Source organism: Malurus melanocephalus, unplaced genomic scaffold (assembly GCF_030028575.1).
Source record: "Malurus melanocephalus ecotype Western Australia unplaced genomic scaffold, MMel_1.1 scaffold_7, whole genome shotgun sequence".
Lineage (NCBI taxonomy): Eukaryota > Metazoa > Chordata > Aves > Passeriformes > Maluridae > Malurus > Malurus melanocephalus.
This window is the reverse complement of record NW_026623239.1, coordinates 2,869,657-2,886,002: the sequence shown is the minus strand read 5'-3', so window position 1 is coordinate 2,886,002 and position 16,346 is coordinate 2,869,657. Positions and strand designations below refer to the sequence as shown.

The window sequence follows — 16,346 nt, the reverse complement described above, 5'->3', positions numbered from 1 at the left end:
TGTTTCAAAGTTTAGGAATCCTACTTTACAAATTCACTATTTGTGATGAGCATGTATGCAGAGTTCATGCCTTCATTTCCATAAAGTTTCAAACTGTATTACCTTTCAAATAAAAGATAGGCAGGAGATTTAAGTGAGATGCTGGCAGTTTGCATGTGCAGATCCCCAAACATCCGATAATGAAAAATATCTGTGTCACTCATAAAACTTTCATTAACTTGGTAAGCCAGGCTGATGATTCCAACAACCACCTAGTTTTGCACTTTCCACCAGCATACATTTACTTCTAAGAACTCCTAAACAAAGAAAACATACATAATTATAGGGCTAGAAGTTTACACGGTGGCTCACATTTTACTGCCTGCTATATTTTCTCCTATTTTCCTTGCTAATGCTATGATTTGCATCTCAACATCCAAGTATGTGCCCATTATAGGAAGAAAACAAGCTGTACTTTTCTTAATTAACCAGTAGTCCAATAAACCTGCAGAGGTTGGTATTATTTCAGYGTTTTAGAGGAATAGATTAATCAGCAGCCAAGACAAGAATAGAAGAGCCCAGCCCATGCAAAACTGGAAGTAAATCATTGGGCAATGCTTYTTGCATCACCTGATCCTTCAAAACAATTGATGACAGGATGTCTCAGAGATGCCTGTGAACTTTAACAGAGGAGATGGTTAAGGAATTATGCCAGGAGGTAGCACCATGTCCATACCAGGCTCTCCTCACACTGCAATGAAACCAGGCTACCTTAAGCAATCCTTACCACCCATGGGAATTTGATTTCCAGAAATGTGTACGAGTCAACAACAAGTTCTGACAGCTCCAGCCTATGATGAGCATTTTTCCTTGTGGAGTAAGGATCATTTGGCAGGCTTGCTTCGTACATACCGGCAGTCCACTACGCAATTAATTACTTCAGTACTGGGTCATGCCAAATGACACTCCTAAGAGCAATCTAGTGATAGGAACTCAACTGTCAGCAACATCACTGCATCACTTGTGATGCATCAATTATTCTTCAGATGACTAATTATTATTTCTTCTTCAGTAATGTATCTGGTGAGGCACCGGAAGGTCCTGACAAATCCTGAAACTCCAAATCACTCATACATACAGTTTACCATGCATCTCAATACCTTGCATGCACTGTGGTATTTTTATTTCCTCTCTTTTGATATTTATAAATGCTAATCCATTATTATTTGTGAAGAGGTAGAAAGCTTTCAAAATCTTAATTAAAAACTCTAAAAATAATTCCATTTATATGACTCCCCTGAAGACCTTCTCAAAAATCTCGATGACTATYGATAACTCAGGATTTTGTTTTATCAAAGTTTCATCAGCTCTAGTACCAGCTGCCAACAGAGCATTGGGAGTGAGACATGAAAACTTCATAGGACTTTCCCTAATGTTTGTGTGCACACATCACTCGTGTCACTTTGCTTATCCCTGGTATCAACAGGTTGTGTTATCACTATGAGAATTCTTCCCCTTATTTTCTCATTATACAGCTCCTGCCACCTCCATGCRTGTTTTCCTATCATTCCAGGATTTCCTCTCACCTTTCAACAAAGGACTAGGCCATTACAAATTTTCCCAAGTGGAAGAACATTTCCCATACGTAAGTCACTTTCAAAAGCCAAGTTCACTTTTGGTGACAGTCATGGTTTCCCTTTCAGAGAGACCCTTCCTGAAGCTAAATCCAGATTACTTATTAACTTCCCTCTACACACCTCCCTACTTGGTCATCTGCTGTGCRCACGTGGGATATTCCTTGTTTACTCTGCCCTTGTTGACGTCAACTGGCAGGACAACACATGTGACACCAAGTCAGATGTCACTGCTGTCCTGTTGGGAGGACATATCTGTCAGTGAAACAACCTCCGGATTCACACTTCTMAACAAACTTGACAACATCCTTTTCTGCCATTAACCCTCTCCTGGTGTTTTCCACTTTCACAGGACAGGCATGGGGTACCTATCTGCACCCAAAGGGTTAAGTTTCATACTTCCTTAATTCCAGGGTAGGGATGGGTAACAATTCAGAGCTGAATTTCCTCATAGCACCTTTGAAAAACATAGTTTGAGAATCAAACTTCTCCACACTCACTACTCCAAATCAGGCAAATCAGCTGTGGCATAGCATATTGTCACAGGATAATCCATGTACATAGCCATTGTCAGTTAAATGTAAAAAGGAAGAAGACAGTACAGAAGAAATCAAACCACCCTGAGTCCTGTAAACACAGTTATTGCAAATTTAGTTAAGTTCTTTGTACAGCTTAATCTACATTGGAACAGAACTTGGGAAGTAACTATAAGCATCACTCCACTACACAAGTGTTTTCATGTCAGAGAACACTACATCACATCTGGAGTCAAAAGAAAATAAATTGTGAGACCAGTTAWGAGAAATGCTAAATAGTCTGCAGGTTTTGTTTTTTTTATGAAACCTTGGTTGTAGCAAGGTAACAAATCCATAATGAATACTTATTCGTGGTAAATAAGCATAAATTGTTCATGAACTGTACTGCTGATGACAGAAGCACTTGCTTTTTTTTCTGGGAAAAAAACCACAAAACCTCCCAGGCATAAGGGTAAGGCCCCACCTGCAAACTCATTGATGTAATGTTGGAAGTTCATCCTTCAGAAAACCATTACAGCTTGGACAAGGTTGTGTTTACCCTATYTTCATGTAGATTTCCAAGCAGCAGTATTTCCAATGGTCGCATAATATTGAATTTCAAATAATTACACAAAGAGCCTTTATTCCAGAAAAACAAGAAGTTGTTACAAGTATGAAATAAATAACTGTGACTAAAGATAGAATTTTTGAATCTTTTCACAAGAAATTCTGCTCTTAATATATAAAAATGTTTATTAATASAAATCCCCAACAAGTAGCATCATACAGAATGCCAGCATTTACATACAAGAACCTTAGATGTCAAATCAGGTTTTTGAACAGTTTTAGGTAAACACTGGTTTACCGTATTTGATTGCATATAATCTCCTGTATAAAYACAACCTTTAGGTCTCTATTGTTTTAAAATTCATACTTTTAAATTGTTCTTCAAGCACATCAGAATCTTCATCACTGTCTCCATTGATGAAATTTGTATCAAAATCCAGCTCGTCCTTCAAACTACTATTCTCCTGGCCATTTTCAGTAGTCTCAGTGCTGTCCTGTCCTTTGTCAATCCTGCAGAAAGCAATGGGGATGTTATCAACACCCACTTCTGGAATTTAAACAAGTATGGCATGGAGAATAGAATATCCTTCCAACATTCCATCCCTATATAGGACAGAAGATGGCAGGAGGTGGGAAGAAGGAGGTGAGGGACAATAAAAGTCCTTAAAGTTACTTTCACACCAAATAGGAAAGACACAAAAAGATAGTAAAGTAAGCATAAAAAAATTATATACAGAAAAAAGTAAAGTAAGCATAAAAAAATTATATACAGAAAAAACTGTAAAGAAAAAAATACAAATATTTGAATAACCTGACCAACAAAACAATTGCTGGACAGTTGTCCTGATCTAGTAAATTAATGTTTTATCATTTGTCATTACCATTATAATTAATTGAATATGATACATTTATCATATCATGCTCAATAAAGAGCAAACTCTAATAAAAGAATTTTAAAAAAGCCAAAAGCCTACTAAACATACTGTGGTAACTGTGCTCAATCTCAGTCCTTGTTTAGTTCTGCAGTTCACTAGTAACTGAATCATCAAGTGGCAAACAAAACGCAAACAGTAAATTGGTTTATGCATATTTTATGATGCTTTACACTGAAATCTGTTTTGGAGTGCCTAGTTCTTAAGAAATATATACAATAAACCCTGTGGTGTTGAAGTGTCTTATCCAACTAGAACATCTTTTGGCTGAGCCCCACTAACATCAATAGGCATTTCACCCCTAGTTTCATCTGAAGAAAATGAAGAAAATTACTCCCACTGATTTGTGTTGAGATTATTGAGAAATGGCATAAAGTACATCAGCTTCTTGGCAGTTTCCAAACAAGATTTAATAAAAGGGGAATGAACAGTACCCTATGAGCTACTTACGGAATTACTATTTCTTCTTGTTTCCCACATTTAGCACAAATTTCTAGTTTACCAGCACATGGTCGACAAATAATGTGATAAGGATCTTTCACAGTCTTTTGAAGACACTTCACACTGTGAAGAGGAAAAAAAAMCATGATTAAAAAAATATTGTGGGCACTTACTAAACATTCTGTGCTCAAATACAATACAGACACACTCTACAAAAGAAGAACAACATGTTTTAGACTGGTTTCAAATGAAACACTTGACATTTTAACAAGCAGCATCATAAAAATCATTGCTGTTTACCCCCCACCCTTGTCTTTTAAAGGGAGAGTTATTAAAACAAGTATTGAAAAAGAAACATTAAATCAAGATTTTTGTATTTGACAAAAAGAAATGTGTCTATTCATTTCAGTAGGCAGTTTTAATTTCAAAAATTGCATAACTTCTGATTAATAATACAAGTAAAATTCGGTATAAAAAAGAACACGGACTTTAAAATAAAAAGTTTGCAGTTCAAACACTGCAACGACTTCTTGAACTCCTCAAGAGTGTAAACTGAATCAGTGCTAGACTTTGTTTTCTATGAACACAAGCCAGCATGGAACAGTATTCTCAACAAATCCAACCCAATAATGGAGAGGGTTTGGGCTGCTGCTTTTCAACATATAATAAACTCTGTAGATTTAGAAATTTCCAAAATTCTGTGGCTTAACATTCAGCTGGCATTTCTAAAGCTTTGTGCATCTAAAGAACATAGTCCAGAACWATATACCCCATGTAATGCTGCTGTCTTAAAYGTAATTTTCTTGGTTCTCATGTCCTCAAAAATTCTACCAGATATGTCATACCAAACAGTGGTACTACCAATGCAAGGCAGATTTACACTTTTTTTTTTTTTTAATAGTTTAATTTCTAATAATTAAATACCCAAAATAGAATTAGGATAAACTTGTGGTTATACTATCACTCATAATTTTAAAGCTATTAAAAAACTAAAAATAAGGTACAGAGAGAGAAGTCCTCAATTCCCATCTTTYGCAATATAAAGAATTACTTCTGTTTTTAATAGTCACATTTTTAATGTGTATTATGCTTTTACTTCACCCAGAAGCTTCATCTGTTGAAAATTTTCATAGTCTTGTCCTTTCAGAACAGTGGCTTGCCCAGCCACTGCACTGCTGGTCTAGAAATCATCACCTGTAAATCTAGAAATGCTCTGAAGGACTTCTTCGTTGCTCAAAAATATGAAAGATAACATCACATATTCTGTTATAAGCAGATGTTCTACAATGTCACTTTTTCTATTTCCAATGCTTCCCTGATTTACATAGGGTTTTTGCCTGCTTTCTTCCCTTAGGGGAAAAAAAACCAGGATGCACATAGTTATTTGCAAGAGTTAAAAAAACCACAAAACCCAACTTACCCCATGATGCACAGAACCCGGGGCGTTTTATTCAGCAAACCTTCTACCTAATAATTCATGTTTTACATGAAACAGTGAAATTTATTACAAAAACCAAAATACTTGTTGCACTCGTTTGCATATTAAAAAGTAAAACTTCACATGAGTGAAAGATGTAGTATGAATAAACATTTCTCTCCTTTTTGTCTATTGAAAATCAAAATAAAATAAACCAACAACTTGGGGAGCTGCACATACACATTTGCAGAAGCTCTTCAAGCAGTTCTTAAGTATTGCAGAAGCTTGTAACTGAGAGAACACACAGACGCCGAGCAGCTACACTGACAAACCTGGCTGYATGGTGCACCACAGCCCAGCTGTGGTTTCTCTGAGTTAAGTGTTTTGCTGCTGAAACACTGGCTGTGTCTGCAGCCACAGGAGGTAAGGACCTCTACAACTGAGCAAATAAGAAGGAAGCAGAGAGAGGGTCTCTTTCAGAAAAATAAAATAATTTATATGTTGGTGATAAGTTAAAACGTTTATCATCTCATAAGTTAAAGTATTTATCAGAGATAAAAAACTTACACTTACACAAAAGTAATACAGAACTGTATGCAAAGAATGCCAACATTTACTAGTCAGGATTATAGCTCCTTACAGAAAAGGAACAAACATGCTAAGAGGTAATGAAATGGATATATTGCAAACATTTGTGAAGTACAAAAGGCAGGAGATGCGCAGATCCCTCTAACACAGACTTGAAGGGAGGACACACTGAGTCTTGGAAACTTACAGCTTCATAGTTCAACCATTTTTAACAGCAAAGAGGGAAGCATTCGCTTTTCCTCTGTCTTCTTTTCAAAAGTTTAAGATAAAAGACTTATTAATTAGAAACTTAAAACTGCCTATATTGTCATTACAGACTCAAAATACGAAAAATGTTCCATAACAGCAGCTTCTTCTTCTGAGTTTCCAAACCCACAGTCTTTTCCAAAAGCTCACAAACTACACAATCAACAGTTAACACAAAGTATCTAACTCACCATTTTTTAGGTTTTGTCAGCAGCTTGTACTTTCTGAATTTTACTCGCCACTCCAAGATACCTTTGCAATGCTGACACACTCCATCATGAAGCTTAGCATTTATTTTCTGAATAAATAAATAAAAATAAAAATACATTGATGATTTCCTATTGTAATGAGCATAATCTTGTTAGAAAGCATTTTTGTCCATCATATGATCAATACAGTACATATAAATATGTTTTCTTGATACTAACACTAAGCATTTCTTACACACTTATGTCTAGCAATTTTCTTCAACAGAAAGAATACTTTGAGGTTAAAGACTACTTTAATACTATTTATTATGACTATTATTAGTATTATTATTATATTCTTAACAGAATTAACTTATTTATATTATCATATTGTTGATAATAGATTACTAGGTGTTTTATTCTTTTCATCTTCAGAAATTTTAAAAAATTCATCTAAGAAGAAATGAGTCCTGAAGCACACGGGTTTTGTCCAAAGAAGACAACTTACAAGACTTGACATTTAACGTACTATTGGTCACACTATCAGTATATCACACAGTTTAAAGAATCTCAGGATTTTTTCTCAGATAACAATAAAGAAGAATCCACACACTATTTGCAGTCAAATTAAGCAATCACTCTCTAATCCTAGCCTTCCTTTATRAAAAACATTTTTGCTCTCTCATATCTAAGATAAACTCCTTACAATGGTAATTTAAACCATTTTTAAAGCGTATTTTCAAGACAATGCAACAGTAACCTTAAAATCTCCTGCAACATTTGGTGTTTAGCTTTCTCAGAAACACAAAACGTCAACAGGCCAGTTGTATTTGCACAAGAGAAGTTATTCTGAGATGGGAAAAGGTACGAAAGTGCACTCTTACCCCAAATAACAAGCAATATCCTTGTATACTCAACCTAATTTTATTCTTCTCTATCTAAAACCGCCAGCAGTAATATTATCTATCATATGGGTGTTCATATTAATTCAGAAATATAAAAAGAGAAATTTCACAATTAAAAACTGCATGTAATAAAAAATGTATTTTTTAACATAGTTTAGAAATGGCTACCATATCAACATTTCATTATTAAGATGGTTTAAACCACATCTACTTCTTAGCACATCTAAAAGGAGTGATTCTGTACTAATCTGGATTACAGTTTAGGTTATTCTTTCACAAATAAACTGAAAAAATGTTATTCCATTAATATGGTTTCTTCTAAACTAATTTCCTCCTTTTGTGACCCACAAGATTCTTACTAATCCAGAGAAGTCTACCTCAACATGTAAGACAAAAAAACAAACCAAGCTTCAAAAATACAGTATCTTATTCTATTAAAAAAAAATGTATGAGGCAGAGGAAATGCTACTTTCAAGTGAAATTATACTCTGGGACTGTTCCATTGTCTCCTTCTTTATTAAACTTCCACCATTCAGAATGAGTTTTCCCATGGTGTGGTTAACTGAAGGTGTGGTGCTTTCTGACTATTTCAGTTAGAAGAAAATTATTTTCTAAATGATCAGATTTAGACCTGGCATATTAAGAAACCAACCAAATAAGGTTTTGCATACTGCTTGAGTATTGAATACAGACATCTGTGGTTCTGATGCATTACAAATATATTTTCCAAGCAATACAAGCAAWTGGTTAATGTGCAAATTTTCTGAGAGAAGAAAATAATTCGTAAGTTTTCAGCAGGTAACTGTTAAAGGCAATTTTACATCTTGTAATTCAACATCTCACAATTCAAAGTGGTCTGAGCAATGCCTGTGTTCAGTCTTCCAAAATTCATGCAGTTCAAAGCTGAGCCTTCTCTTCAGTGCTTGACCAGCACAAATTAAGGCTCCAAGCAGTATAGCCCACATAACCTTCTAACAACCTGCAAATTAACCTGAACTTCCCAGCTCTGCCCCCCTCACCACTCTCTTGACTTGCATTGATTGGTAAAGCAGGAGGGGAGTAAGACACAAACACTGTAATTTGTATTTCCAGGTGAGAATACATTTATTGTTACCAATTATTTTTAGTTTTGCTAAGGCAGAACCTAGTGAATGTAGAAAGACTGCAGTAGCTTTAGTCAAAGACAGACAGCTGTCTTTCCAAAGAAGCAGTTAGCTTCSTGGATGAAAACTACCTCTTTTACTTTAACACTTCCAGACATCAAGGCTGGGAGCTGGAGTCGGAAGCCGCATTACTGAGTGGTGCAAGGGYGGCTCAGCAACACCTAAAGCACTTGGAATGCAAGAGCCGGTGCTCACAACTGCATGTGGGATACCCAGTATAGAAGAATGAAACAGAAACTACTTCAGAAACCTCTCACATCAAGCAAATCCAAAGTTCATCAGACAGATGCCTACTACAAATTCTGCTAAGTATTTGCTATGGAACAGGGAAATATGCATGGCTATTATTAATGGAGCTTCATAAAGCTCTTCTCCATCCCTACATGTTTACCATCTGTCTCCAGAATAGACAACAATTACACAGTGATGCATTTCTTTTTTCTTTTTTTTAACCAAACTGAAACACTGACCATCCCAAAAGCTGAAGGTGCCAAAGATAAAGAGGCAGTACAGCAGGGCATAGGTAATCCAGGAGGTTCCAGTACACACACATGACAAACTGCCTTTTCTAAGCAACAAGAAGAGGTGCTGTGCTGGAACTTGTTCTCACCAACAAGGAGGGGCTGGTGAATGTGAAGCTTAAGAGGCTGTGGTGACATGGAGCAGTGGAGCTTAAGATCCTTGAGGCAGTGAGGACTGTGGAAACATCACTACCCAGGACTTCAGGAGAGCAGATTTTGGCATCTTCAAGAATCTCCTTAGCAGAGTGCCATGAGACAGGACCTTTGAAGAAAGGGTGGTCAAGAGAGCTGGATGATACCAAAGGGTTGTCTCCTTCAGGTTCAAGAACAATGCATCCGTACAAAGAGGAGATCAAGAAAAAAAAACAGGAGACCTGCATGGATGAACACGGAACTCTGGRAGAAACTTAAAACATAAACAGGTAGCTTACAGAGGGTAGAGACAGGAAAAAGTAGTTTGGGAGAAATACACAGAAATGGTACAAAGAGCCAGGGAGATGGTTAGGAAAGCTTCAGTACCGGCACAAATAAATCTGGCAAAGGACATCAAGGGTAACAAAATAAAGGTTCCTTAGGTGTATCAGCGATAAAGATTCAGGAAAATATTGGTCCTCTCAGGAGGAATACAGGACACAGAAGACCTGTTTACCCAGGACATGGATAAGGCATTTAGACTGYAGGATCAATAGCAAGCAATAGTCATTGGTTGGACCAATGACACCAACCTGTATGATGTGGTCAACACATTGGAGGGAAGGGATGCCATACAAAGGGACCTGGACACGYTTGAGAGGTGAACCTGTGCAACTCTCACTAACAACAAGGCCAAGTACAAGGTCCTGCACCTGGGTTGGGGCAATCCCAAGCACAAAGACAGGGTGGGTGGTAAAACGGACAGAGAACACTCTGAGGAAAAGGACTTTGCAGGTGTTGTTGATGAACAGCCCAACACAAGCTGGCAGCATGCACTGCAGCCCATAAAGCTGGCCAGCAGGGCAAGGGAGGGGATTCTGCCCCTTCATATTGCTCTTGTGAGACTACATAAGCATTCAGCTCTGAGACCTCCTACAAAAGGAAGACATGGATATGTTGGAATAAGTGCAAAGGACAGTCACTAAGCAGATCACAGGACTAGAAGCCTATGAAGGCAGGCTGAGAGTTAGGATTGTTCAGCTTGGAAAAAAGAAAGCACTGGGGAGACCTTAGAACAATGTCTCAGTACCTAAAGAGAGCTACAAGAGAGCTGGAGAGGGACTTTTTGCAAGASGATGAAAGAGGATAAGTTTAGATCAGATCTTAGGAAAACATTTTTTTTACTGTGAGGGTGRTGAGACACTGGAACAGGTGGCCCAGAGAAGCTGTGGATGTCCCATCCCTGGCTGTGTTTAAGRTCAGGCCTCAGATGGGGCTCTCAGCTACCGGGTCTAGAGGGAGGCGTCTCTGCTCATGGACAGAGAGAGTGGAACAAGGTCCCTTTCCATTATATGACTCTTATAATCACATTTATGTATGCCAAAATCACATTCAGCATCCTAATCCAGGCATAAAGTCCAGGCCTGGACTTTTCAACACAGTAGGAACTCAGATCTTACATAGCTAATCAAAGAAATCACATTGCATCTGCTCAGGTCACAAACTGGAAGAAAGACAACAGCTTTGAAGCTCTAATTTCTTCCTCCTAAGAAGAGAGTTCTCCTAAGAAACTGGAAGACAAACTTTTTTTGTTTCTCAATTCCCACTTGGGGAAATCACTAGTAAAATCAAAGAAACCCCTCTTGTATTTACACTTGTATTTACTTTTCCTATCAATATTTACTTTTTAATATATTTTGTATATTATTTAAACATATTTTCATATTTTCTTCCTTTTGCCCATTTAGTAGTTTGCTTTCCCTTAAGGGTATAAAAAAACCCAATAACCCACAAATAGACCTGAACAAGGCTTGTAAACTTAATTATTTCCTTCCAACATTTCTACAGCTTTTATGCAGGTAGTCAGTCCTCACACACAAATAGGAGGTGGTGCTTGTGAAATTAATTTATTGGTGTGAAATTAATTTCTTGGTGTGATAACTACTCCAGCATGTTAAATCATGTTTCTGTCCTGGCAGTTTCCCTGGCAGTTTCTTTATGCTCATTTCCCTGTTTTGGTCAATAGCTCTCTCTTTTCTTTAGCATACTTTGCTCCAAGGACAAGTGTAACTCATACAGTGCTTACAGTATGTTTACAGATTCTCCAGGGAAATCAAAGCTATGCAATATGAACATACCTAAACAGTCKTAAAGTATGAAGCCACAAAATATTTCATGTGCACACTATATGCAGAGTCAGTTGTACATTAMCGAGTCAACGTCCTCTGCTCATGTAACCTAATATTAAGTCACCTAACAACCTGCCAAAAGCAGTTCAGAATGTATTAAAAGTAAATGAATGCACCTACACCTACTAACCTGGCACACAAAATAATCCCCAGCTAAAACTAGCATYAAAGCGCTCACAGGCAAGATGTAATGACAGGGCTTCAAAGAAGCTTCACCATCTGTTTGTAAGCTTCTAATTACGTGTGAACCTACGGGTATTTTGAGTTGCTCTACTGAAAGCAGATCCCTGCTACTGCATCTGTATCAGTGGTCTATTCTGCTGTAAATTAGTGTAATGTTAATGCCACCATAAACTTCCTTGCCAGAAACACAGGTGACGCTGCTTCAATCAAAAAGAATGAATGCAGCACAAGGATTGACTGCAGGACTTCTGAACAAGTGCACTTCTTAGAAAAACAAAACYCCACAGGATCTCAAGCGCAAGACTGCAAAGCAGTTAGAGTAGGTCAGACTGAGAGATGTGAAACCAAGCTACTGGATGACAGGTTTCAGGGTTCTAATGCACATTACACTGAAATTGTAGGCTGAAATCATCCCCCACAGAGCATCACTTGCTTACATCATTCCTTGAAATTCCTTTTTCTACAGGTACTTTCTCATCAAGTATATTTCCAAATCAAACAACATATGGATATAGCATTTAAGAGAGCACTGGAAGGAGTCTCACCATCTCCCCCAGACAGAATGGAAAATACACAAATACACACACACACACACACACACACACACCAAACACAGCTCCTGCACCTACCCACACATTCTTTTTCACTCTCTGCCCCACCTCCAGAGTTAGGTTAGAGTCCAGAGCAGATGTTATATTTGCTCCAATTCTCCCTACATGAAAGGCTACAACTCAAGCCTGAATGTACCTCTGAACCCAGAGTAATGGGAGTGGCTAGCAAGTAGACCTCAGCGTACCAAACTACTCTATGTTGCAGCAAGAACATAATCTAAAAAAAACTGTTATCTAATAATTCCAGTTGGCCACTGGTTTATCTCCCTTCTGTGCTTCAAAACATGATCACTGACTCAGCATTTAAGGTCTACATTCAGCTGTTCTGTTACTAATGCTTTCCCACAGTCTCAACCAGTGTTTCCACTGAAACAAGGGAYTTATCCATGCACCCAGCTAAAAAAGTAACTGACATCAACACTGTGGTAAAGGTGAGGTTCAGAGTTAATAACCCCTGAACTTTAGGGAAATGTGGATTATCATCTTGGGCGTAGCTAATGAAAGAAATGGAGAAACAAATCAGTCATTTGAGTGTAAATATGAATCACTTGTGGTTTACCATCTTACTGCAGTAGAATTCTAAATGCTCTCATTGAATCATATTTGCTTGCATTTCTAGAGCTACTGCAGCTTCCTTGATGACTTATGTAATATACTTTACATAAAATGTATATTCATATAACATAATGYATGTTCATCGGCTTGGTGCTGCAAAGAGGTGTTCTGGAATATATCACATAACGCAAACACCCATAAACAAATTCTAAGAGTGAATAACCAACAAGACATGGCTATCCTGGATGTTCCTCCTTCACATCATCTGAAAATGTAAACTGTACCAGCACTGTTTTAGGCTGTTTCCCAAATACAGTAGAGAAGCAGWGTGCTTTGTTGCAAGCATGTTCCACCTCAACAAGCCTATCTCACAGCAATGCTGTAGGAACGTTGCAGTAAAGACTGATCATTAGAGGAAAGACAAATGGATCTTTCAGCATGTTCTGCAAGTAATCAGGTRTATGGCCTTTAAGATTAGAGAATGGATGACATGCTAAGTGTCTGACAAAAAGCATAAAACAGTTAAAAAAACCACAAACTGGATAACGACTGCCAGCAGAGAAAAGTTAAAATACTATTAGATCAATTTCCTCTGCAGATACTGCTTCACTGAGAGAAGCAGCAATAACACCATAATTAACTACCTCAACTACTCCCACTGTACAACCTGAAGCTATTGCAGGAAATATTCAACATTGCTAATGCAGTGAGCAATTGCAGCAGGATCCAAATTTTAAGCCGATAACAATTTTGCAGCTATTATACTATTTTTCAAGACACTGGAGAGTGTACAACAGTAGATTGGCCAAATACAAACCTCTGCATCCCCATATCTTTAACAGTGATTTGTAGGAGATCCACTCTCAGGAGCTTTAAGTCTTCCTTTGATTTACTGAGCTAATGGGAGGTAGAAAGAAAGTCCCACTCCTGTGGGAAAAGAATTTCTTGTGATAGAATTTCTATGATTTCTTCCTTTTCTTCATCACACCTTGAACATCCCATGAGACATCTGATCATCCAGGACTACACAAGAGAGGCAAAACTGTCATCATTCACTATACTACATCTCTAAACTATGACATTAATCACCACCTAATCTTTGCTAGTCTAAATTCTTTTCAAATTTCACAGACAGCAGAAATAGGCCTAGTCACCACTATAATGACCCCTGTGTATCCCTGCCCTGGGCAAAGACAGGGTTAATTTTTCCAGCAGCCAGAAGGGGCAAGGACACAGGAACCACCTCACCATCATTTTCCWGGAATAGGGAAAGGGTCCCTTCCAGGTGAGGTAGCATGGTGTGGTCTGGTATTGTCAGGRGTCCCTCACAGTGAGCACTTGAATGTGAATCATGTCTTCTACACTKTTGCTGTTACTGTTCATTTTCTTATTTCATTTGCTGTTTCCAGTAAAYTGTCCATATCTCAACCTGTGATCTTCACCTTTTGTGCCTCCAATTCTCCTCTCCAGGGCTATRTAGGGAGAGAGGTAGGGAGAGGGGTGAGTGAGTGGTGCATGGTTTAGAGTGTTTCAGTAAGAACACTGAATTGAGGAATATAATTTCTAAAATATGACAGTATCTTAGGACTTGAACTTGTACATGACAGTATGCCAAAAGAAAAAGGAATGCATCCTTTCTCCTCGCCACTCATTATCTAACCCCAGAACAGGAAGCACATTCTTCAGAAGTTTCTTCCACATGCTCAATCCCTTCCATGAACTGGCAGGCATAGTGAGAAAAGAAATAATTTGCTTGAAATTAAAAAAGAAACAAATTGTACACAGCAAATCTTGGCTATATTAAAAAAATACATTTGTTTGTGTGCATGGTATTGTGYAGCCAGTTCTACAGGGATATGAAAYAYTTTTTTAAGGAAAGAATACCCAGCCATGTGGGTATCAAAGTGATTATTTCAATTACAAAACTGATATTAGTTTCTGCTTGAAGACTTCTCTGATAGATCAACTCTCTAGGATATTTGTGTGTGTGTGTGTATGTGTGTGTGTGTGTGTGTAGGTGTGTATGTGTGTGTCTGTGTGTGTGTAGGTGTGTATGTGTGTGTGTGTGTGTGTGTGTGTGTGTGTGTGTGTGTGTGTGTTTGTCTCAGACAGGAAAACACTGTCCTATCAGAGATCATGCAGTGACTCACACAACAAATAATACTGTCACTGCTTAGAATCCTAGGAAAGCAGCCTGTTCAACTTGAACAACCAGTCCTACAACATCTGAAAAACCAACCAAAATAAACTCACAAAACCCCCAAACCTCCCTCTTTGGGCATCAAGGAACTTATACTTTGCTCCCCTCCTCACAGGTCTTTTTGACAACCCAGTCAGGTCCAGTTAAAGGGACATTGACATGACAGCAATAGCACCAGATAAGCTCTACTAGATATATTGTTCATCTTCTGTTTTGTGTTAATCACCTTACTGGTTTAGGCCTCAAGACAAAACACTGCCGAATTTCCACTCTGTTGGTGTTACTGATCTGGCACACTGCGGGTTCTTCAGACCCTTCTGGGTTACCAAAACTACAAGCACAGAGCGTGTTTCAAGAATATATTGTAGATAATTTACTTTTCCTTGCTTAGAACAGAAAAAGACAACAGTCTTCTGAAACAACAGTGAAGATGATGTTTGCAGCGAAAGTGCTGATAGAATAGCTTGGAGACACCTCCCTATCTAACTAACCWGTAAAGCCCCTTTTTCAAAAAGAGAAATTCAAGCACCTATGAGTTTTTTAGAGTCGTCTCAGAAGTATGAAAACTGAAACTGGGTATTTATATGTCTGATGGGGGAAGGTGCTCAAACTAAACTCTCAAAACATCAAGACGTCTGCGTTATGACCACAYAGTCACACACTCTGAGACCAAACACCTTTGCAAGAAGTCACGTGGATAATGCACCACAGAACGTTTAATTACTGTACTCACTACTCACTATTCACTGCATAAAAGTAAGAACTTTATTTCAGTTTTCCTCTTAAGAATTCTTTGGTTTAACTAGGTCCTTTCATGTCATAAATATGATTCAAGTTTCACACTACACGTTTGCTTACGGTGACAAGTGACTGAAAAGTCTTTTTGCGATTCTCTCTTAGCAGCACTGTGTCTGGTGTGGGTGAACCCAGGCCAAAGGAACCTCCATCACTAGAATGAAGCCTCGCCATCTACTGCCGTGTGACTTCTTTTGCCATCCCGAAGCTTTCCAGGACCTAGCAGCAGACCTTTCTGGGAGAGGGCATGGCTTCAGGGGCCGTAGAGGGACCAGTTCACGTTTTCGGTGAGAAGCCCTTCCCGCTCGGGCCCCAAGAGCCCCGCGGCCTGCAGAGGGGTGGCTGCTGAGGCGGGGACAAGCCCGCCTGTGTCCCCGGTTTCGGCCCGGCCTACCTTGCACCGGGCGCTCGTGTCGTACTTGTCGTTCTTGAAGGCGCGCGCGTTCTGGTGGCGCTGGGGCCGCGTGCGCGACACGTTCCCCCGCTCCGAGCTCATCGCCGCCGSCGCCGCGTGCCCCGGAACGGCTCCGCGCTGGGCGGGGCCGCCGCACCGAGCCCCATTGGCGCCGCGGCCCGCGGGCCCCG

At 38.8% G+C, this 16,346-nt stretch overlaps 1 protein-coding gene across 1 annotated transcript; it reads right to left on the bottom strand.

Annotated features, from left to right (window-relative positions):
• Positions 1-1,437: 1,437 nt before the first annotated feature.
• On the bottom strand, positions 1,438-16,307 carry CUNH9orf85 (chromosome unknown C9orf85 homolog). The gene is made up of 4 exons (XM_057372570.1): positions 16,156-16,307; positions 6,511-6,617; positions 4,078-4,191; positions 1,438-3,205 (listed from the first exon to the last, which is right to left on the bottom strand). Exons 1-4 carry the CDS (start codon positions 16,255-16,257, stop codon positions 3,034-3,036), a joined length of 495 nt encoding a protein of 164 aa, XP_057228553.1. The 5' UTR covers positions 16,258-16,307; the 3' UTR covers positions 1,438-3,033.
• Between the last annotated feature and the right edge of the window lie 39 nt (positions 16,308-16,346).

Excerpts from the sequence above, each read along its gene's own strand:
- CUNH9orf85 (XM_057372570.1), bottom strand. The coding sequence starts at position 16,257 with ATGAGCTCGGAGCGGGGGAACGTGTCGCGCACGCGGCCCCAGCGCCAC. Across the intron at positions 6,618-16,155 it reads ACACGAGCGCCCGGTGCAAG|AAAATAAATGCTAAGCTTCA; the intron begins GTAGGCCGGGCC and ends TTATTTATTCAG. Across the intron at positions 4,192-6,510 it reads CTGACAAAACCTAAAAAATG|TGTGAAGTGTCTTCAAAAGA; the intron begins GTGAGTTAGATA and ends TCCTCTTCACAG.